General features: G+C 44.5%; 1 protein-coding gene across 1 annotated transcript; it reads right to left on the bottom strand.

Annotated features, from left to right (window-relative positions):
• Positions 1-23,314: 23,314 nt before the first annotated feature.
• On the bottom strand, positions 23,315-23,884 carry LOC135894293 (deoxyuridine 5'-triphosphate nucleotidohydrolase-like). Its single transcript, XM_065422392.1, has one exon. It carries the CDS (start codon positions 23,882-23,884, stop codon positions 23,315-23,317), a length of 570 nt encoding a protein of 189 aa, XP_065278464.1.

Genomic DNA, 23,884 nt, shown 5'->3' with positions numbered 1-23,884 from the left:
CCAAAAAGTTTGCTCACCCCTGCCATAGAAGGTGGGAAACCTCCGTTCAAATCCCCGCTCCCCATCAGGCAGAGTGGGGATTGTGAACCCCAGTCTCACACATCCTGGGTGAATGTCATGACCAATGAGTATTAACGGGAGCACAAGCACTGCTTCCTGTGTTTTTTGTGGAGCCCAGTCCAGTAGATGTACTCACAGGGTATGTCTACACTACACTGGCTTGGGCGAAGGGGCTGTTTAATTGCAGTGTAGATGTTTGGGCTCAGGCTGCAGCCTAAGTTCTGGGAACCTCACACCTTGCAGGGTCCTAGAGCCTGGGATCCAGCCTGCACCTAAATGTCTATACAACAATTAAACAGCCCCTTAGCCCGAACCCCACAAGCCTAAGTCAGCTGGCACGGGCCAGCTGTGGGTGTCTAATTGCAGTGTAGACATACCCGGCCTAAGGTGACCTGTGAGCAAGCGAGATAGGTGGGGGAAGGCCTAGTTTGTGAATCCTATTGGTTCTTAGGCATGAACTAGGTACTGGGCATCAGTACATAGGCAGCTGGGTGCATGCTCAGTGGTGGTAATTTAGGCTGCAGCTGTGCAGGAATGTGGAGGATCTAAATTTTGGATTTAGGCACCTAAAGTGGCAGTTAGGTGCCTAAATCCTTTTGTGGATCTAGCCCTTAGTGTCATAAACAAATTTGCAGATGTCAATATTCCACAGTAAAGCCTTGTTGCTTTTTTCTTTAAAACCTCTATCTCTTCCCCCCAAAAACCAAGTTAAATGTAGAGAAATTAAAAAATGGCATGATCACATTGGTGACTATTTTATGCTCCTCAGCTTTTTTCAGGAGTTGATTTGTAATCATGTGGCCAGAAAGGGGAAACAAAACTGATGACTTTTGTGCAGCAGTAATATGAAAAATAAAACAAGGTGCAGCAAATGGGCTTTGAAGGGTCTCATTTTTGTTCAGTTATGGGGAGATGGATGGCAGGAGAAAGATCACTTGATCATCACCTGTTGGGTTCACTCCCTCTGGGGCACTTGGCAGTGGCCACTGTCAGCAGACAGGATACTGGGCTGGATGGACCTTTGGTCTGACCCAGTATGGCCATTCTTATGTTCTTATCAAGGCCGACTCCAGGCACCAGCTTACCAAGCAGGTGCTTGGGGCCGCCCACTTTGGAGAGGGGCGGCACGTCCAGCTGTTCGGCGGCAATTCGGCGGACGGTCCCTCACTCCTGCTCGGAGCGAAGGACCTCCCGCCGAATTGCCGCCGCAGATCGCGATCGTGGCTTTTTTGTTTGTTTGTTTGGCTGCTTGGGGCGGCCAAAACCCTGGAGCCGGCCCTGGTTCTTATGTCTCTAAGTCTGCATTCTAAGCTCCATTAACAGTGTGACAATGATTAGCATAAAAAAATACAATCGCTGGACCATCCTCACTGTCCTCCCTGCTTTCCCTCTCCCACTTCTGGATATTTGATAGCCATATTTGAGTCTGGCTTTTCAGTCATATTATCCTCTGATTTCATGGCGGATAACAAAATGATCTGGTGCAAATATATATCTTAAACATTTCCAGTTACTATGTTTCAGACAAAATCCATCAGGAGCCACTTCAGGAGTCTAAACACCGCACACTCAGACAACTAAAGTGATTGTCTTCTGCCAATCTTTCTTTTTGCCTCAGTTCTTTTAACCAGAGCCCTTCTAATTAAGATAACCTGGGCTGCTCCATTTGTTTTTCTGTCCTGAGAAATAAGTGCTCTGTGTGTTATCAACTTCTGTATGACAATGACAGCAGCTCTGTCCCTCGAAGCATCAATGATAGAGTTAAAAACTGTTAAATAGACACTTGGCAGGGGCTTGAGAAATGTACTGGGAAGGAAAGCAGTATCCTCTGTGATGGGGACTTGCTAGAAGTGCTATTTTGTGTGGGACAGGTAAGTATATTAATAAAAATATGGGATCCCAGTTGTTGTATAGATGTGCTGGCTTTGATGCTCATGAGAACTCTTAGCTCCTTGATTAGAGAAAAGAGAGGTTATGTCAAAGAGGGGAACCTAATGTAAACTATTGCACTGTGAACTACTGTATGAACAGCTGCTGAAACGGCAATGTAATACAAAACTGCATTGGCATGATACAGATATAGACAATAATAATCGCCTGTCATCGTTTTACGTTAGGAAAAGTTAATATTTTACCAGAATAATGATGCCATAGCAGACAAAGTATTTCTGTTAATGTATGTGACAAAGGGATACTTTGTATATAAAAGCTACAATATGAACTGTATCCAGTTTATTCAATGTAGACATCCAATCAGCAGATGAAAAGCTGTGGGGTTACTGGTGCCTTATCTCAGTATTCTATGTACATTACACATAGCAGGAACACATGACGGGGATTCCCCATTTCTTAGCCTGTTCGGGTATGCATAATGTAAACGGAAATATGCCTGCCGTATGACCCTTTTGCAAAGACCACTACACTACATCTCTCCTTATGTCTCCTCACTGTGTTTATATCACAAGTCAGTCATTTAAGATGTGGTAGAAAACATAGCAATAGCCATAGGCAGAAACATACTTTGTGTGGTTGTTAATTTTACCCTGACTGCCAAGAAAGGAACACCCATCTGTCAAAAAAGACAGTGATAGAAAAGAAGCCTCCAAAAATAAGTGCTAAGTAAGACATAATTACAACTAGCTCAATTGATTTGGGATGAGTTAAAGAGCTGAACTATAGAAATCCGGGTTCTACTAGCTGAACCTGCCCGACATTTGGAATGAATACACTTTTAAAAATAAAAATATTGGCTTGTCACTGCCAAACTCTTTCACTGCAAATAGAGTAAGTGTAGTGACTTAATTTTCAGCTTTCTTTTTCGAAATACACAAAGGTCCTTTCATGCTTGATGTTATTTGCATTTTTCCTTTGCTGGTTATAAGGACAAGTGTAGATATAATCTTTCCCAGGACAATAGCTACCCAGTTCATAGCACTGGCAAACTACAAACAAGGCATTTTTCAAATGAGGTTTATACTTTAATATCTAACTTTTACACCACTGACCTCTCAGCTCACTTCTTCTACATTGAACAAAAACATAAAATGAAACCTTAAAAGATGATAAAGCTTGTCTTATTTTATATCTCCAAAGAACCATGCACACCTATGGAGTTATACTTAGTAATAGATAACAAGAATTAATAATAATCTTTGTTAGAAACTGATGTATTTCATATTTCACAACCAGAGATCAGACGTTTCATATGTCTGCAGGCTATGCTAAGAGGTACAGTGTGATCTCATTCTGTTTTTAATTAAGTAAAAAAATAAGAACTACCTGGTCATTTCCAAACAATCTTATTTATAAGAGTAAGTATAATATTTAGTTCTGGGTGCTTTACATATTCAAACAAAGCATTATATAATCCTGTTAACTATATGTATTCATTAATTTACTCAGTTATGAATGTCTTCATTTCTCAAACTTTTCATTCCATAGTTGATTTAAATTGACTTTAAAAAAACTCATCTGATTTTCCTTAAGCTGCATTTCCCCCTGTTACTGGTGTTATTCCTGCTTCAGATACCTACATCTCTCTCTCCAGATAATAGGTTTATCCACTCACCTCACTCATGTTTGTTTTGAAATGACAGCTCACAGATTTCCACTTCCTCACAACAGGGAGACTGTACAAAAGCTCTTTCCACTGTTCCTGGCTTTTCTCTTAAAAAGGGCTGCCCAGTGGCATCACGCCGCTAGTAAACCAATAAGATGCATTCACCTGCTGAACTCCTCAGCATGCATCCGAGAGCACAAAGGGCCACCTAGTGGTACAAACTGAAAAGCAGATTCAAGCTCCAGGTTGGGTCATTCCAACTAAATGGAATGTTCATAGTTCAGGATCATTGATAAGGGGGAAATATGGGATGAGAACTGAAAACATAGTGAGTATGAAATGTTTCTTTTAATTGTAAGATGCAACTATTTCACCTAGTGACAAATGAAAATATTCAAAAACATATCATCTGTAGCAAAAGGAGCGAGGAGACAGCAAACCAGTTTATAAATCAGTATTCCTGAAAACAAGAGTGTCTGTGCTGTCCCGTATTTGTATATGCCTATATTCATTACAATCTCATACTTCCTGCATATACCCAGCTTTTCTGTGTGTTTCTTGGAAGAATGAATTAGGCACCTACCTCACTGCACACAAAGAGGTTAGTGGTGGTGCCCATCTTATAACTTTTATAGCCCAATGGTTAGAACACTCATATGGGATGTGGGAAACCTAGAAGGGAATTGACTGAGAGGGAGAAAGGATTTGAAGAGGAGTCTCCTACAGCTCTCAGGAAAGTGCTCTAACCACTGAGCTATGGGATATTCTGATGTGGGGCTCCCACAAGCTGTCCTGTTGAAACTTTTCCACTGTGGATAAGTAATTAAAAAGTCATTAGCGCAGGGGGCTAGACACTGGGTCTCTCACCTGCTCCGAACCCTCCCGCTGTGGTAATAGGTAACCGTTATGCTCTTCTTGATACAGGAAAGAAGGCATCACCCCCTACAATAAAGGAGGAGAAGCCTCGTACCCCTAAGGCTGGGAGGTCTGCTGCCACCACTGCGAATAGGAAACGTAGGGTAGTGGTGGTCGGAGACTCTCTGCTGAGGGGGACGGAGGCGCCCATCTGTCGCCCTGACATTTCATCTCGGGAGGTATGCTGCCTGCCGGGAGCCCGTATCCGAGACGTTACGGAGGCATTGTCGAGGATTATCCAGCCCTCTGACTACTACCCCATGCTACTCATCCATGTGGGCACAAATGATACTGCGCGGTGTGACACTGAGCGGATCAAGAGTGACTACAGGGCTCTGGGAGTACGGGTGAAGGAGTTTGGAGTGCAGGTGGTATTCTCTTCGATTCTTCCTGTCAAAGGTAGGGGCCCGGGCAGAGACAGATGCATCATGGAGGTGAATGCCTGGCTGCGAAGATGGTGTCGCCAGGAGGGCTTTGGCTTCCTAGACCACGGGATGCTATTTGAGGAAGGACTGCTAGGCAGAGATGGCGTTCACCTTTCGAGGAGGGGAAAGACCCTATTTGGACACAGACTGGCTAACCTAGTGAGGAGGGCTTTAAACTAGGTTCGACGGGGACAGGTGAGCAAAGCCCGCAGGTAAGTGGGGAACATGGAGACCTGGGAGATGGGTCGGAAACGAGAGGGAGTGTGGGCTATATTGGCAGAGAGAAAGGAGGGTCAGGACAAAACTGGGAGGAAAGATCAAACCAGTATCTTAGATGCCTATATACAAATGCGAGAAGTATGGGTAATAAGCAGGAAGAACTGGAAGTGCTAATAAATAAATACAACTATGACATTGTTGGCATCACTGAAACTTGGTGGGATAATACACATGATTGGAATGTTGGTGTGGATGGATACAGCTTGCTCAGGAAGGATAGACAGGGGAAAAAGGGAGGAGGTGTTGCCTTATATATTAAAAATGTACACACTTGGACTGAGGTAGAGATGGACATAGGAGATGGAAGTGTTGAGAGTCTCTGGGTTAGGCTAAAAGGGGTAAAAAACAAGGGTGATGTCATGCTAGGAGTCTACTACAGGCCACCTAACCAGGTGGAAGAGGTGGATGAGGCTTTTTTTAAACAACTAACAAAATCATCCAAAGCCCAAGATTTGGTGGTGATGGGGGACTTCAACTATCCGGATATATGTTGGGAAAATAACACAGCGGGGCACAGACTATCCAACAAATTCTTGGACTGCATTGTAGACAACTTTTTATTTCAGAAGGTTGAAAAAGCTACTAGGGGGGAAGCTGTTCTAGACTTGATTTTAACAAATAGGGAGGAACTCGTTGAGAATTTGAAAGTAGAAGGCAGCTTGGGTGAAAGTGATCATGAAATCATAGAGTTTGCAATTCTAAGGAAGGGTAGAAGGGAGAACAGCAAAATAGAGACAATGGATTTCAGGAAGGCGGATTTTGGTAAGCTCAGAGAGCTGATAGGTAAGGTCCCATGGGAATCAAGACTGAGGGGAAAAACAACTGAGGAGAGTTGGCAGTTTTTCAAAGGGACACTATTAAGGGCCCAAAAGCAAGCTATTCCGCTGGTTAGGAAAGATAGAAAATGTGGCAAAAGACCACCTTGGCTTAACCACGAGATCTTGCATGATCTAAAAAATAAAAAGGAGTCATATAAAAAATGGAAACTAGGACAGATTACAAAGGATGAATATAGGCAAACAACACAGGAATGCAGGGGCAAGATTAGAAAGGCAAAGGCACAAAATGAGCTCAAACTAGCTACGGGAATAAAGGGGAACAAGAAGACTTTTTATCAATACATTAGAAGCAAGAGGAAGACCAAAGACAGGGTAGGCCCACTGCTTAGTGAAGAGGGAGAAACAGTAACAGGAAACTTGGAAATGGCAGAGATGCTTAATGACTTCTTTGTTTCGGTCTTCACCGAGAAGTCTGAAGGAATGCCTAATATAGTGAATGCTAATGGGAAGGGGGTAGGTTTAGCAGATAAAATAAAAAAAGAACAAGTTAAAAATCACTTAGAAAAGTTAGATGCCTGCAAGTCACCAGGGCCTGATGAAATGCATCCTAGAATACTCAAGGAGCTAATAGAGGAGGTATCTGAGCCTCTAGCTATTATCTTTGGAAAATCATGGGAGACGGGAGAGATTCCAGAAGACTGGAAAAGGGCAAATATAGTGCCCATCTATAAAAAGGGAAATAAAAACAACCCAGGAAACTACAGACCAGTTAGTTTAACTTCTGTGCCAGGGAAGATAATGGAGCAAGTAATTAAGGAAATCATCTGCAAACACTTGGAAGGTGGTAAGGTGATAGGGAACAGCCAGCATGGATTTGTAAAGAACAAATCATGTCAAACCAATCTGATAGCTTTCTTCGATAGGATAACGAGTCTTGTGGATAAGGGAGAAGCTGTGGATGTGGTATACCTAGACTTTAGTAAGGCATTTGATACGGTCTCGCATGATATTCTTATCGATAAACTAGGCAAATACAATTTAGATGGGGCTACTATAAGGTGGGTGCATAACTGGCTGGATAACCGTACTCAGAGAGTTGTTATTAATGGTTCCCAATCCTGCTGGAAAGGCATAACGAGTGGGGTTCCGCAGGGGTCTGTTTTGGGACCGCCTCTGTTCAATATCTTCATTAACGACTTAGATATTGGCATAGAAAGTACGCTTATTAAGTTTGCGGATGATACCAAACTGGGAGGGATTGCAACTGCTTTGGAGGACAGGGTCATAATTCAAAATGATCTGGACAAATTGGAGAAATGGTCTGAGTTAAACAGGATGAAGTTTAACAAAGACAAATGCAAAGTGCTCCACTTAGGAAGAAAAAATCAGTTTCACACATACAGAATGGGAAGAGACTGTCTAGGAAGGAGTACGGCAGAAAGGGATCTAGGGGTTATAGTGGACCACAAGCTAAATATGAGTCAACAGTGTGATGCTGTTGCAAAAAAAGCAAACATGATTCTGGGATGTATTAACAGGTGTGTTGTGAGCAAGACACGAGAAGTCATTCTTCCGCTCTACTCTGCTCTGGTTAGGCCTCAGCTGGAGTATTGTGTCCAGTTCTGGGCACCGCATTTCAAGAAAGATGTGGAGAAATTGGAAAGGGTCCAGAGAAGAGCAACAAGAATGATTAAAGGTCTTGAGAACATGACCTATGAAGGAAGGCTGAAAGAATTGGGTTTGTTTAGTTTGGAAAAGAGAATACTGAGAGGAGACATGATAGCAGTTTTCAGGTATCTAAAAGGGTGTCATAAGGAGGAGGGAGAAAACTTGTTCACCTTAGCCTCTGAGGATAGAACAAGAAGCAATGGGCTTAAACTGCAGCAAGGGAGGTCTAGGTTGGACATTAGGAAAAAGTTCCTAACTGTCAGGGTGGTTAAACACTGGAATAAATTGCCTAGGGAGGTTGTGGAATCTCCATCTCTGGAGATATTTAAGAGTAGGTTAGATAAATGTCTATCAGGGATGGTCTAGACAGTATTTGGTCCTGCCATGTGGGCAGGGGACTGGACTCGATGACCTCTCGAGGTCCCTTCCAGTCCTAGAATCTATGAATCTATGAATCTATAAGTGCCCTAAGCACCAGGCTACACAAGTCATTCTTACCCTCTTTCTGGTCCAATGACTCTCTAAGTATTTATCCAGCGCGCTCTAACCACTGGGCTAAATATTATAAGTTAGACATCACCACCTCATCCTCCTCCTGTCAGATTTTGAATGGGCCCCAATCCAGTAGGCATGGTCAGAGACTTCCTACCAGATAGGCCCCACATGCCAGTTAGGCAGCCAAGCCAAACAACTATCTTCCCCCGGTTTGTGGCTCATGCTTGGAGGCAGGCACCCGGATGCCTAAAGTGTGGCAGCAGTGCACGTGCTCAGAGGCAGAAACGTAGGCAGTGAGGGAATGTGGGCACCTACAGGGTACAGTGGGAGTTTTGTGGATCACAGTGGAGCCTAAAACTGCGACTTAGTTGCCTACGTATTTTTGTGGCTCTGGACCTTACTGCTTTTTATTCCCATTAATCCTGTAAGCCCAACGCAGCTAAGAGAGCGTGAGCTGTATTCTGTTCCATTTTGTCCATCATCAATAGTAGAGTTCACCAACTTCCAATGACTTTCACATGTGCAACAGTGTGAAGTCAATTATATTATGCACATGTGGCTAGGGGTTAATTGGAAGACAATACGTTACACGTGCAACTAAAGGGCTCACTGGTCTGCAGCACTTTTATAACTCGTGATGATATGTAAGTTGGCTGGAATCTTGTTTGATTTTCAGAACCTAGGTGGAATTTGCAGGGCTAGTAACTGAGTGCATTTTAACTGGAAGTCACTGAGAGACAATAGCTATCAAACTCCACATGCTGTTTTTTATAGTCACTTTTCAGCGTAGAACTGTATTTTAATGGTAACTGAGAAACAAGACAGAAGAGTTATCCAAGCCCAGCACAAAATTTCAGATTGGCACATATAGGGAAAACATTCTTCTTTGCATTTTCATGTTTTCTTGCTAAATAAACTCAAGAGCAGCTGAACCAATTTTGCTCAAACTTTCTTTAAAAAAAAAAAAATCACTTTGGGGCTGAAACCAAACATGGGAACTTCAGACAGGAAGGCTTTTGTTTGAGGAAGGTATGTGTCTCAGAAAAGGGAAGGGGTATAGAATGGAATTTGGAGCTCAGCCTTAATTACCCTGTGCATGCTATAATTATAGGCTTTAATTAATTCCTTAATAGTGAGGGGTTTAACACGCATATCCCCAATCACTGTATGATTTGAGACTGGTCATCCAGACTTACCTGGTAGCTTACCCAATTAAAACATGAAAAATATAAAAATAAACCAAATTTCAAAGGCGTGAATGGTTTAAAATATAAAATACGTTTTAATCACTTGGGACCTTAAGTTGCAGTCTAACCTCTGGGCCCATGCAAAGGAAATGAGTCAATGGTTACAGCAGAGTCCCACAGCTGTCAATGTCACAAAAGAATCAGACGTAATTTGGAAAAATTGACAGTCTAACATCAGGAGACATGTGGGATAGAGCTTATTGTATAATATGAATCATCTCTCCTTCCTAAAAAAACCCAAAATATAAAACTCTGTTTCTAGGTCAGCCTAGAAAATAGTGATTCACGTAATGAGTAGATGTCTGCTCTCTGATAACCTGTATATCCCTCAGCCTTGGAGTAAAGAAAACATTGTCCAGCTTCAGTCACTATAAGTCCCCTAAACCTTTAGAAGCATAAATAATGCTTCCTTGTCTCAACTCTGACTGGTTGCTTATTGCAGAAGAGAGTATTTGAAAATACCCAGCATTCAAATATTACCTGGCACTTATCCATGGCAGTTAACTTTTTAATTAAAAGGTAAAAGGCATATTAATTATCAGTTTAGAATATTCAATCTCTGTTCAGGCAAAGGAATTAATGTGTTTAAAAAGATGCTCGGCAGTTATTCTTTGAAGTTTGGGAAGAGGATGAAGTTAAAAGTATACCCCTTTCCCTACTTCATTTTACTGGTACTGGGAAAGTTAAGGACAAAGTCTTCATGCTCAGTGTTTGTTTCTTTCTACTCTGGATTTAAAAAAAAAAAAGCATCAGGTTGTCAACAACATGTAGAAATGAAGGATTTCTCCTCAACCTCATCTGAGAACCTTCACCGTTTAACTGCTCATGAAAGTGTGTTTTCGAATAAGAAGACATTTAGGACAAGATCATCATGATTGTTGGTGCACAAGAGAGGAACAGGGGGCAAATGTGTCTCTTTCCCTACCACATACACCCTGTGCAAAGGATGGTCACCAAGTTGAGTCTCAGCAGTCAGGGTGTTGAAGTACACTGTCGAGCTGCCAGTGTTCACCTCTCCATAGAGGGAAAGGGTCAGAATCCTTTTTCTCCCCACCCCTGACAAGCTGATTTGGCCAGGAACAAGGGGAGGTGATGCTGCATAATTATGGTGGCACAGTAGTTGCATTCCCCCTGGACAGTCTAGTGTCTTTAATGTGGTGGCTGTAGCTATTATCATTCTTCCTCCTGATCTCAATAAAGTGAAGTCTTGGTCTGGTTACTGTTCTGCTCGCTCTTCCTCCTCAGATGGGCAGTGGCTTCAGAAGAGCTGCTGCTGCCCATGCCATAGAGCTCCTTCATTTTGTCTGAAGCTGTTCACGGGACAAAAATAGAAAGGCAAGGCACAAGAACCTTGCCATTCAATTTGTCCTGGGAAGTACCTAGTATATTTGGTGCTGTATAAATAATAATTACATACAAGAAAACTACATTAAAAAAATGTTAAGGTTGCAAAGCCAAACACTCAAAAGTTAGGAAATCCCAGAATTATCCCTGGGCAACCTTAATTCCTCCCCCCCCCCCCTTTGTGTGTATGCATTATAATAGTCTTTAATTACATGATCATATACTATTTTCCCATGGGACCCCTGTGCCTGGGGATGAATTAGCGCATTGCAGGAAGACAGAGGATGGTCAAGGAAGTTTCTAACCCCCGTGGTTGTGGAGAAAAGCTTGAAAACATGACCTGGGGGCACCATAAAGGCTCAGACACCCGAAAGAAAATAAAAAGAATATGACTTTTTTTTTTTAAATCTTCTGACTTTCTGAGGCCTGACTCATGATATGAATACTTGGGACTGGAAAGCCTGGAAACTGCTATTCTTTTTTATTTTAGCCTCTCTGGGGACTGTGCAGCTTATCAAGGGAAGTGTAGCCACTGAGAAATCAGGCTGTTTGAAAAGAAGCACAGACAGTGCTTTTATAATCTGCACCAATCAGTTTGAGATGAATTAGTCTGGGTCTGCTCAGGCTTCTAGAATTAGCTATTCCATAGCGGACGTACTCAGAGGCCCATCACAGCCATAGCCACACTAGCATTACATCATCTCATTAGCATGGCCACTCCCATATTTGTAACATAATATCTCTCTTCACAAGGAGGAATGGTGGGGAAAGGGAGACCAGGGAGCCAGGAGAGGGTGGTCAACAGGAAAGTGGTATATTTACTAGCACAAAGGAAACAAGGCCTGAAATGATATAGTACCATCAGAACAGCTCCTGTTGGTATGATTTTTTAATATTAAAATATTTTAATTACTGGTACAGTTTTTTAAATTAGAAAGCAGAGCAGAAAATAAAAGCAGCCCTCATCTGACTAATGGAAATTACTGGTTTTTCACAAACACCACCTCACTTGCCACACAGGGGAAAAAATGCTTTTGTTTTCTTCAAGCATTATGTTATAATGATTATTAGTAGCAATAATGCTGTCTAGTTGGGTATTTCCTTTCATTTAATGATGATATTGTGGTTTAAGAGTCCATTACCTTAACTTAGACCAAGGTTAGGCAACCTATGGTACGCGTGCTGAAGGCAGCACTCGAGCTGATTTTCAGTGGCACTCACACTGCCCAGGTCCTGGCCACCGGTCCGGGGGGCTCTGCATTTTAATTTGGTTTTAAATGAAACTTCTTAAGCATTTTAAAAACCTTATTTACTTTACATACAACAATAGTTTAGTTATATATTATAGACTTATAGAAAGAGACCTTCTAAAACGTTAAAATGTATTACTGGCACGCGAAACCTTAAATTAGAGTGAATAAATGAAGACTCGGCACACCACTTCTGAAAGGTTGCCGACCCCAGCCTTAGAGCCTGATTTCCCACAGCCTGTGCTAGAATATCCTCTCCCTGTAACCCATTAGTACTTTTTTAAAGATATTAAGAAAATAATACCCGTAACAGATTAATATAACCCGCACACCTCCTGGGTGTGGTATTCTGTCCCATCTTGTGACACTGAGACCACATAGAGAGAGATTAATGAGTCTGCTCTACAGCCTTGGCTAAAGGCCCATATGGCTTTTAGCTCATGCAGTAGAGGCTCATGCACTAAGCTCCAGAGGCCCCAGATTTAAGCCCACCCGCCGACAACCAGGATCTGTCAGTGTTACAAGTGGTGGCTCGTCCAGGATTTCAACTGGGAAGACTCTGAAGCTCGGGACGTGTTTCCTCAGCTAGGGGAAGTATGTAACTCACACACTTCCTGGGTGTGGTGCTCTGTCCCATCTAGGGACACTGAGACCACTTAGAGAGAGATTAATGAATCTACTAGAGCCTTAGCTAACAGCCATATGGCTTTCGGTTCATGCACAAAATTCCAGAGGCCCCAGGTTCAATACTGCCTGCCGACGACCGGGATCTGTCGGTGTTACAGTAACACAAACTGTGAATTATGTATATGACAGAGACATAGTTCCCTATTTTGAATCATTGCAATGAAACCATCTACAGTATTTTGTATATTCTGGGAAGGGTTTTCCAAGGCACTAAGAACACTATTTGTTCCCATTCAAGACAGTAGTAGCCCGAATTATCAAACACATAGATGAAAATAATTTGTTGGGGAAGAGTCAACATGTTTTTTGTAAAGAGAGATCATGCCTCACCAATCTACTTTGGGGATCCAGGGAATATACTGTACTTAAATTTTGAGAAAGCCTTTGACAAGGTCCCTCACCAACGGCTCTTAAGCAAAGTAAGCTGTCATGGGATAAGAAGGAAGGTGCTCTCATGGATTGGTAACTGGTTAAAAGATAAGAAACAAAGGGTAGGAATCAATGGTCAGTTTTCAGAATGGAGAGAGGTAAATAGTTGTGTCCCCCAGGGGTCTGTACTGGGACCGGTCCTATTCAACATATTCATAAATGATTTGGAAAAAGGGGTAAACAGTGAGGTGGCAAAATTTGCAGTTGATACAAAGCTACTTGAGATAGTTAAGTCCAAAGCAGACTGCAAAGAGTTACAGAGGGATCTCATAAAATTGGGTGGCTGGGCAACAAAATGGCAGATGAAATTCAATGTTGATAAATGCAAAGTAATGCACATTGGAAAACATAATCCCAAGTATACATATAAAATGATGGGGTCTAAATTAGCTGTTACCACTCAAAAAAGCCATCTTGGAGTATTTGTGGATAGTTCTCTGAAAACATCCACTCAATGTGCATCAGCAATCAAAAAAGCGAACAAGATGTTGGGAATCATTAAGAAAGGGATAGAGAATAAGCCAGAAAATATCATATTGTCTCTATATAAATCCCAGGTACGCCCAAATCTTGAATACTGCATGCAGAAGTGGCCGCCCCATCTCAAAAAAGATATATTGGAATTGGAAAAGGTACAGAAAAGGGCAACAAAAAAGGGTATGGAATAGCTTCCATATGAGAAGAGATTAATAAAACTGGGACTTTTCAGCTTGAAAAAGAGATGAGTAAGGGGGGATATGACAGAAATCTATAAAATCATGACTGGTGTGGAGAAAGTAAATAAGGAAGTGCTATTTACTCCTTCTCATACCACAAGGACTAGGGTCACCAAATGAAATTAATAGGCAGCAGATTTAAAACAAACAAAAGGAAGTATTTCTTCACACAATGCACAGTCAACCTGTGGAACTCTTTGCCAGAGGATGTTGTGAAGGCCAAGACTATAACAGAGTTCAAAAAAGAATTTGATAAATGTATGGAGGATAGATCCATCAATGGCTATTTGTCAAGATGGGCAGGGACAGTGTCCCTAGCCTACGTTTGCTAGAGGCTGGGAGTGGGCAGCAGGGGATTGATCACTTGGTGATTGCCTGTTCTGTTCATGTCCTCTGGGGTACCTGGCATTGGCCGCTGTCGGAAGACAGGATACTGGGCTAGATGCATCTTTGAGCTGACCCAGTATGGACATTCTTATGTTCTTAGTCTCCCACTGACTGTAATGGGAGCAGAGAATGCCAGCAGTAATTCCCTCTGAAAATCCCATCCCTTAAATCCAGAGTCATTGGATATGTAATTTGTACCATAAAGCCTTATGTGATATATGACACTGTGATCTGGTTGAACCAAAAATACAACATTCATAGAAATAATCATCAAAAGTCAGGTAAATTTAGCTCGGAGTAAAGTAGAAACTCTCTTTTAGAACAAACTTTGCAGGTTAATGAAATATGGATCATGGTTGGTTAACAAATAGTTTTATTCTCAAATATAAAACTAATTAACCCTGATTTGTATGTGTTTTTCTTTTTCAAGTAGTAAGTAAGCTCATCTATTATAAATTACTAGGAAGAGTTCCTGAAGGTCAGAGGAATTTAATCCTAGCCTCTCTTAAATATTTAGCTTACCGTCTCTTTGTATTTAAAGTTTCAGAAGCTAAAACTTTAATGGTGTTATGAAATAGTACACAGATGATTTCACCTGATATGCTGTATGAGTGTTGGATAACATACATTTGATTCATGTAAGGCCAGTAATTTGCTGGCTGCTCTTTTAGAACATATCACTATGAATAAAATAGGAATTGCTAATGAGCATTAATTTATCCCTTTTGTATTGTGTTTTACAGGTGGGTTGTTACATTGCCCCAAGAAATGGCTGTAGAGTGGAGCCTTGACTTCTGATTAGACCACAAAAGGTATCTTAGTCCAGCCTTTCAAATTAGATTGCAGAGAGCATCACACCAATGATTCTTGTCTAGAGACAGGGTATATTGTATTTTATTAGTATTTACCCAATCTATGAATTTATTATAGCATTGTCATATGGCATGCAATTAGGGATGTGACCACACCTTTCTATAGACTTGAGGTGAGTGTATCCCCTTCCTCTATCCTTCATATGTTTGTGTTATTAAATTGCAAGCCCTCCAGCACAGGGATCTTTTCCTTTCTGTGTTTGCACATGGCCCAGCACAACAGGTTCAGGCCTTGGGTTGCTATCGTAATATAAATAATTACTACTGCTAATAATTATACTAAGAGTAAGAAATTTCCCAAACCTCAAACCAAACTCACATGCTTTTCTGTCTGTAAAAGTTAAGGTAAATATATCTCCCTCTCTCACCCTGCATCCCAAACAGGCCTGATATTTTTGCAGAAATCCATTGTAGCGTCTCAGCAGGTCTAGCAGACATTATTGAGCTGCTAGCTTCTCATTAGTCTCAGGAATTCTGGAACTTCCTCATGGTGGGGTTGGCCTACACGCACACACTCATGTATAGAATCAGGCTGAGATAAGCCCAGCTAGCAGGCTATACCAGCCTTTCTCTGCAGGGCAGGTTTACACAACGGGGCACAGTCAACCTAAGTTAAGCAACTCCAGCTACCTGAATAACGTAGCTGGAGTCGCCGTAGCTTAGGTCGACCTTTTGTGGTGACTACACCGCATTGGGTTGATGGGAGAAACTCTCCCATCAATTTACCTTATGCTTCTCGTTCCGGTGGAGTACCGGAGTCGATGGGAGAGCGATCAGTGGTCTATTTAGCAGGTCTTCACTAGACCTGCTACAGTGGTTCTCAAACTTTTGTACTGTTGACCCCTTTCACATACCAAGCCTTTGAGTGCGACCTGCCCTTATAAATTAAAAACTCTTTTTTATAAATGTAACACCATTATAAATGCTGGAGGTAAAGCGGGGTTTTGGGTGGAGGTTGACATCTCGCGACTCCCCATGTAATAACCTCACGACCCCCTGAGGGGTCCCAACCCCCAGTTTGAGAACCCCTGCACTATATCAACCCTCAGTGGATCGATCGCCAAGCATCGATCCCTCAGTAAGTGGAGACAAGCCCCTGGTAGCCAGTGGGATCTCTGAGAGACATTGTGTCTCAACAAGTCACAATGTCTCTTAAGTTTTGAGGTGTGCAGGAGAAGTGAGCTGCTATACCACTCTTGGAGAGCGGTCAGCACTGCCTCTTCATCTGGCGAGCTCTGCTGGCCAGTACAGATGAGGCAGGGCCCTGGCTGTGGGCACAAATCCTATGTAGTGTCCCCTGTACAGGTCCAGGTACAATCTGAACCGTATTGTAGGGGAGTGGCTACTAACTACTGTGGAATAGAGCTGTGCAAAAAATGTACGGTGACTCTGAACTTACTTGAACTGAGCCTTGGTTTGGGGTTCTTCTGTACTTTGTGAACCTTATGGCTAGGAATTTCACACAATTAGGAAAATTTGCAGACATCTTCCCCTCAGCCAGCTTCCCTCAACTTTCTCACCCTATCGGCGGTCATCACCGCCACCTCCCTGCAAGACCTGGGACACTTCTGGTGTCTCCTCATTCTAGCTATCTCCTGGTTCCTCCATTTCTGAAGTCTTTGGGAAGGGGGAGAATGGTCACCAGATTCCAAAAGACTTCTGAGGAGAAAAGGGCCAGGAAGGAGTCTGATCTTGCTACATATAGACCTTGTCTATGTGTTTAGAGGGGGAGGGATAGCTCAGGAATAGCTTGTCTGGGGGGGAGGATCTGGGGCAAAATCAGTACTTGGTCCTGCTAGTGAAGGCAGGGGGCTGGACTTAATGACCTTTCAAGGTCCCTTCCAGTTCTATAAGATAGGTATATCTCCATATATTATTATTTGTCTACACTGGTGGTGACATGTAAGGTATATGCAGCTCCACGCTGCAGCAAAAAGCAAGCTGCATCCACACTCCAGTGTGTAGCCACATTCAGTAGTGAAAGGCTCAGGCAGGGGGGATGCAGCAGGACACTACAGTACTAAAAATAGCCATGTAGACAGGGGAGGCACAGCTTCAGCATGTAGAGAACCAGGTAGGATATATTCCCTAAGGTTCTGGCATGTCTTTACTCACCTAAGCAGTGCCTCACCATCTACACTGCTATTTAAACCTGTGCTGGAGTGGGTGTAGTGTATGTACTCTACACACCACCATAAGTGTAGACATAGCCCTAATAGGAAATTAATCTTTTTACCTGGTACAGCCAGTTCTTCTCTAACCGGTAAGATTAACCTACAATCAATGAACTAAGTAGTATGGGGGCTTCACTGGCTGGCATGTGGTTTCTGTTCATCCTTGAGAGTTCAAGGCACTGAACCCATAATCAGTATAAGGACTGAGAATTAGAGGATATTACACATACTTTCAGGCAATCGGGTGACACCCAGTATTACCTAGTTAGATCAAGTATTTAATTATGCTTCTAGTTCTACATTTGTTTTCAGTTTGATACTGATTTAATTATACCAAATTTGAATTCACTATAAAATATCAAAATACTATTACTAATATATATATACACACTATATGGACCATGATCAAATAAGGAAAGCTAATGATGAGCAGAGAACTTAAGTGCAGAACTTGGAAAAAAGCAACTTTTATACCCTAAAGCATATTTTCATTTGTTTTTGAGATTGTTAAAATAATGGGCCAGAATCTCATCTCAGCTACTCTGAAGTACATCTGGAGTTACTCTGTTGGACAAAGTGGCCTCAGTGGAGTTATTCTGGATTTAGAGAAGCAAAACAAAGATGAGAATTTATCCCAAAACTGCTGCTGTCATTTTATTCTGTGAAGTCATATGCATTTATCTCCCCCGAAACTGTGGCACTATTTTTGTGCATTTCCAAAAGCTTTGTCAGAATGTTTTTCTTATTTTTGACTAATATTACCAGAAACTGATGTGCAAGTACAACCAGAATCTACCCCATCCCCCTAATAAATCTATTCTACTATATTAAAAAATATATATGACTGATCCGAGTACAAAGTAACTAGTGTGTTCTTTTGAGTTTTTTTATTATAAATTACCTTGGCAGTAATGCACACTCAGAAGCATACCTGACTGTTGGGAAAAGTCATTCCACTAGCACTGAAATGCCAATTCTAACCCCGGGGAAGGAGTCATTAGCTGAGGTAATGAAACTGAAAGAATGATAATAGATTTATTACTTAAATTGTTGATTATGCCAATTGACCTTTCAGTCAGATCTTTAAACCATCATAAAGTTCGCTTGCTCCTTGACAGGAAAAAAACCATATCCCGGTGCTAGCAATTATTTGAGAACGGTGTTTGCAAAGCAGAAAACAGAGCTAGAGGAGCAAGCTGAGTTCAATGCACTATTACCTCTGAGCTCTGCAGCTCCAGCTGACTCTCTACTCTGGACTGCAGCTTATGCTACCATATATGCATAGAAGGGGAAAATACAGTAACTGCCACTTTAGGACCTTTCATATAAATTGCTATAATTATAGCCACTTTAGCCATTGCTTTGGATCATCACCGGCAGTAACCCACCAGCGTGTGAGAAGCGTGCTGCAGACCAAGAGAACTATGAGGATCGAAGTTTAAATGTATTACCTTTCAGATGCAGTTCGTCTAGCTACATTATAATAACTGTTCCGTGTGTAAAACAAGAGTGGAAAAATATGTTTGGTGTCTGCTGAGCAATTCTTATCCAGTTGTAAAATTAACAAACACAAGCAGGTGCATATCTCAGTCATGTAACATTGGTAATTGTAGCTCCTGGGATCTTCTTACAGTTTCTGTTCTAGAGCACCCCTAACGACCTCAGAATGCATCTGCTGTTAATTCTATCTTCCCCCACCCCATGGAAAGGGATTAACTGATGAATTTAAGGAGTCTAAGGTTTATTAATTATGAAGTTGCTGAGTGTAGTGGTATAAGAGGGTGGAAAAAAACTGAGTTTGGTGGACAACCTATCAATACCCATTAGAAGTTCTTCATTAATTATTTCTGATTGAGTTCATTGTGATAAATGAACAGCCTCTGCAACGCAGGGCAAAACTTGTCAGCAGTCTGGTCAAGGAGGGTCAAGTGATATAGATTTCATTACTTATGCTTATTATTTCTGTAGTTCCACATTGCTGTGTGCAGCACTTTGCAGCCCAGTAGGAAGACCAGACGCCTGCTCTGAGTGCTTATACTAATGAGAAGTGACAATAGACCAAGGATGGAGGGAAAGAGGAGAAGCATCAGCAAACAAGGGATAAGGGAACACTGCTCTAGAAAGGGGCATTTTTTACAATGACCCACATGCTTATGGATGCATAGTTCAGAGAAAGGCTCAAGGAGACTGCTCAGCAGAAGGGCATAATTGCAGTCCCTGTCCTTCCTGGAGCACAGAGACTGCTTCCTGCAAGCAGCCCTCGGAAGCACACTCTAGTAAGATGGGAACTAGTGGGGCCATGATTCTTCTACCCCTTCTGCATTGACCCAAAAGAGCTGGCCCAGTGCAGCAGAGGAGGCTTGTTGCAACCCAGAAGAGTATAGCACCAGGCCTGTGCTACCGCTGTGTTCTGGAGAGCTCTAGGAGGAAGTCTTGAAGCAGAATTGCACTAAGGTTATGCAGCGCCACACCACATCAGTTTGGGGCTGAGCTTAAATAGCATGAAAAAGCCTAAATTAATTCAATTTCCATATGCTGATAGGAGCTCTTTGTAGATATATGCAACCATGGGGGAAACTTAAAACGATGTATCCAGATAATTAGTTTATGGGATTTCCAAAAAGCAAGCTTTAAACCTGTTACAAAAACTGACCTTTTAATTATCTTCCTGGGGGGTTGAAAAATCTATGCTCCCATTCTAGGGTTACCATTCGTCCGGATTCTCCCAGACATGTCCGGCTTTTCTGAGTTAAAAATAGCGTCCGGGGGGAATTTGTAAATGTCCGGATTTCCCCCCCATGCAGAGCGCGCGCGGCTGACAGGGCAGCCGGCCGGATCGTGCCACTCGCACGGGGCTCCGGCAGCCAGAGCCCCTCCTCCGCTTCCCCCTCCTCTCCCCTGCAACTTGAGATAACTCCCCTCCTCTCGCTCTCTCCCTCCCCCTCCCTGCATTCGCAGATCGCCGGACGTTCGCATCGGGCCTCCAGCAGTCTGGAGCTCCTCCCCCTGCTCCCCCCCCCCACCGCTGCCCAGCGCGCCGCTCAGCAGCACTCTGCGAGGGCGGGAACCGGGCTATGCACTCCGCTGGGGAGCGCGGCAGCGTGTCGGGCTCCGCGTGGAGCCCGACACGCTGTTTTGAGCGGCACGGTAAGGGGGCCAGGGGGTCGGAGAAGGGGCAGAGAGGTTCTGGAGGGGGCAGTCAAGAGACAGGGAGCAGGGCTGGATGGGTTGGGAGTTCTGGGGGGGGGGTCTGTCTGGGGGCGGGGGTGTGGATAAGGTTTTGGGCAGTCAGGGTACAGGTAGGGGGTAGGGTCTCAGGAGGGGGAAGTTAGGGGACAAGGAACAGGGAGGCTTAGGTAGGGGGTGGGGTTCTGGAGGGCAGTTAGGAGCAGGGGTCCCAGGAGGGGGCAGTCAGGGGACAAGGATCGGGGGGGTTGGGGGTTCTGAGGGGGGCAGTCAGGGGGCAGGGGTGGGGAGAGGGATCGGAGCAGTCAGGGGACATGGAGCAGAGGGGTTTAGATGGGTCGGGAGTTCTGGGGGGGGCTGTCAGGGGGTGGGGAGTGGTTGGACGGGGCGTGGGAGTCCCGGGGGTCTGTCTGGGGGTGGGGGGGTGTATAAGGGTTGGGGCAGTCAGGGGACAGGTAAGGGGTAGATTCCTAGGGGGACAGTTAGGGTGGGGGGAGGGTCTCAGGAGGGGGCAGTCAGGGGACAAGGAGCAGGGAGGCTTAGGTAGGGGGTGGAGTCCTGGGGGGAAGTTAGAGGCAGGGGTCCCAGGAGGGGGCAGTCAGGGGACAAGGAGCGGGGGGAGGGTTGCGGGTTGTGCCCGCAAGGGGGCCGTGATACCGGCGAAAGAATGACACTCAATGCCTGAGAGTAAAAAGCAAGGCTTTACTGAAGGAAGAACTTACACTCCAAGCGGTGCGGGGAGTCCCTGAGGTGCGCGGAGGGGCTGCGGGGGATTCTGACCGTCCGGGACAGCTGGCCAGGCAGGACTCCACTGAAGGGAGTCCGCTGCAATGCTATATCCCCCCGCGCTTATCTCAAGGTTACATGGGGTCAACAGCTGGCTACATTCATTTCATTCATAAATCGTACTCATATAAGCTAACTTGTTTACAGACAAAAACATGCTGAACTATACTAAACTACATTTTGGCAGGGTCTGCCGAACAAAGTTCATTGCATGGCCTTCAACTGCTTCCGCCTGCATTCAGTCACATACTCGGTCCGCCACTTAGCTCCTCGCCAAGCTTCCGCAACCTGTCCCCTACACTCCACCCCTTGGCGGACTGAGGTGTGTTAGTTTAGTCACTGCCACCAGCGCACGGTGAGCGCGCGCACCAGTTTGGGTGTTGCCATCCGGGGCAGGAGGGTGGAGAAGCAGTTTATGCAGCATTGTAGGAGGACAAATACACATACAAATCCCAGTAGTCCCATTAATAACAGGAGTCCAATGCGTCTCCCCCAGGCGCCGAGATCCGGAAGCCAGGAGGTTAGCCATTGCCAAGAGTCATTCCATGCAGAGGCCTCAGAGCCTACATCATGTAACACTTTCAAGTGGTCCATCATATTGTGAACATCAGTTTCAATGCGCTTATCCTGATTTGAATAAAAACAACAACTTTCATTAATCAAGGCACAAACACCACCTTGGGCAGCTAGTAAATAATCCAATGCCATGCGATTTTGCAATACTACTTGCGATAGAGAAGTTACCTCTAATTGCATAGCGTGGATTGCATCTATGGTATCATTTTCTATAATCTCTAACGTGGCTGAAATATTTACAATAGCACGCTCTAATTCGGCCACCCCTAGCCCGGGGAGAAAAGCGCGGACGAATTGATGAAAGCCTGTGGGTCTCTGCACAGTGGGGTTTGTGCTCCGTCGTGAACGTGTCACCAATATATAATTGTGCACTGCACAAGCGTGCATAGTGTGCATTCCATACGAATAGGGGAGAAGCCGTCCCAGTGTGCACCATCCGTACCATTGGTTGGGTAGGGTTTTATACGCCCAGCGGCCACATAGCCAGTACAACCCTAGCAACCTTGCTGTGGGGAGCCATATGCTGCTGCCTGAGGTGTTGGACACCAGCTGTCGGAGCTCTGGTTACATTGAGGCCAATAATGGGTGCGTGGGATATGCCCGCGTCTAATCGTATTGAGGGGCGTTTTCCATACGGGCGTGCTGGTGTTGAAATAGTACAAAAACCCACGGGTATGTAGTCCCCACTCACCCCAACACCACCACCGATGGCAGAGGGTGGTGCCATTCAAATAGGTCAAATTAGTTCCAGAAGAACCAGAACAATTGTCACTTGAGACCCACATCTCCCCAGCCATCCATTCACTGTACAATCCCGGTAGGCTGGCGGTGACATTAAATTGCCCAGTGCCTGGCAAGTATTCTACTACTACTGCACACGAGGACAGGGGAAGTTCTCCAACAGGATGAACAGCGTCCATTGCTGGAAATCGCTGCACACACCAATGCGCATTCCCCAATACCACCACCGGTGTCCCTTGGCGCCGGTAGGGGGGTGTTTCATTATACTTGGTGAGAAAGGTGGTATCGTTAAGGGCCCAGGATTCATTCCACGGCACTGCAGCCCACGGGATGCCAGTGCTTGCCAATTTGGGGGCGTGTGCGCAGTACCAGCAGTCCGACTTGTTACCTGCTAGTGCCACTGACTGCAACCACTGGACAGCGGAATTGTGGTGCCATGTGGCTTGGGCACCAGTCGCAATCAAACCTAGTTCAAGGATTAGGCTGTAGAGCGCATGTCGCAGAAACATCACACAGGTTTTGGTCTTCGGGTGGCGCTCCCGGGGTGCTCCACAGGGTTGTGCAAACTGCAGTGCAGCGGTCATGGTCGCCTGGAAGAAAGACGCTTAGAGGGCACATAAATTGGGGCGTCTTCCCCTTTTAGCAATACGAGGTGAGTATCCCCGGGGCCATCGGCTAGGATTTCCCCTTCAAGCGGGTTATGCTTGGTGGGGTCATGGACCCAAACTGCACGCCCAGTCTAGCCAAACCCCCCTGCTCGAGTAGTGGGCATAAGTGCCTCCACTTCCTGCACATCAGGCAATCCAATGCGCTCGCAAATCAGCTGTGCAACCCGCTCGCCTTGGGAGAGGGTTATTGCCTGCGGGCCATTGTGCACCAAAAAAACCTTAACCTCCCCCGTGTAGTCAGCGTCGATCACTCCCGCCGCCACATCTATGCCCTTGAGGGCCAGGCTACTGCATAGGGCAATGAGCCCATAATAGCCTTGTGGGAGCCCAATGGCTAAGCCAATACTCACGAGGTTTTGGCTATTAGACTGCAGGGTGAGGCTCTCTTGAGGGACCCGTAGATCAAGACCAGCACTTCCCGGGGTGGCCCGAATGGGGAGGTGGGCTTGCGGGTGCAAACGCTGCACTCGCAGCACACGGGGCCGCTCGATGACCTCCCCCTTAAACCTGGCATACGGGGTGGAGCCATACAGCGGACAGTCATTGAGCGCGGCTGCAGCCTGGCGGAGGTTACGACTCCATCCGGCCAGGGATTCAGTGGGGGACAGTTTGCGTAGCTGCTCTTTAAGCAAACCGTTCAT

Source organism: Emys orbicularis, chromosome 1 (genome assembly GCF_028017835.1).
Source record: "Emys orbicularis isolate rEmyOrb1 chromosome 1, rEmyOrb1.hap1, whole genome shotgun sequence".
Lineage (NCBI taxonomy): Eukaryota > Metazoa > Chordata > Testudines > Emydidae > Emys > Emys orbicularis.
Note: the sequence above shows the minus strand (reverse complement) of the source record. Positions and strands in the feature narration are given on the sequence as shown.

Excerpts from the sequence above, each read along its gene's own strand:
- LOC135894293 (XM_065422392.1), bottom strand. The coding sequence starts at position 23,884 with ATGAACGGTTTGCTTAAAGAGCAGCTACGCAAACTGTCCCCCACTGAA.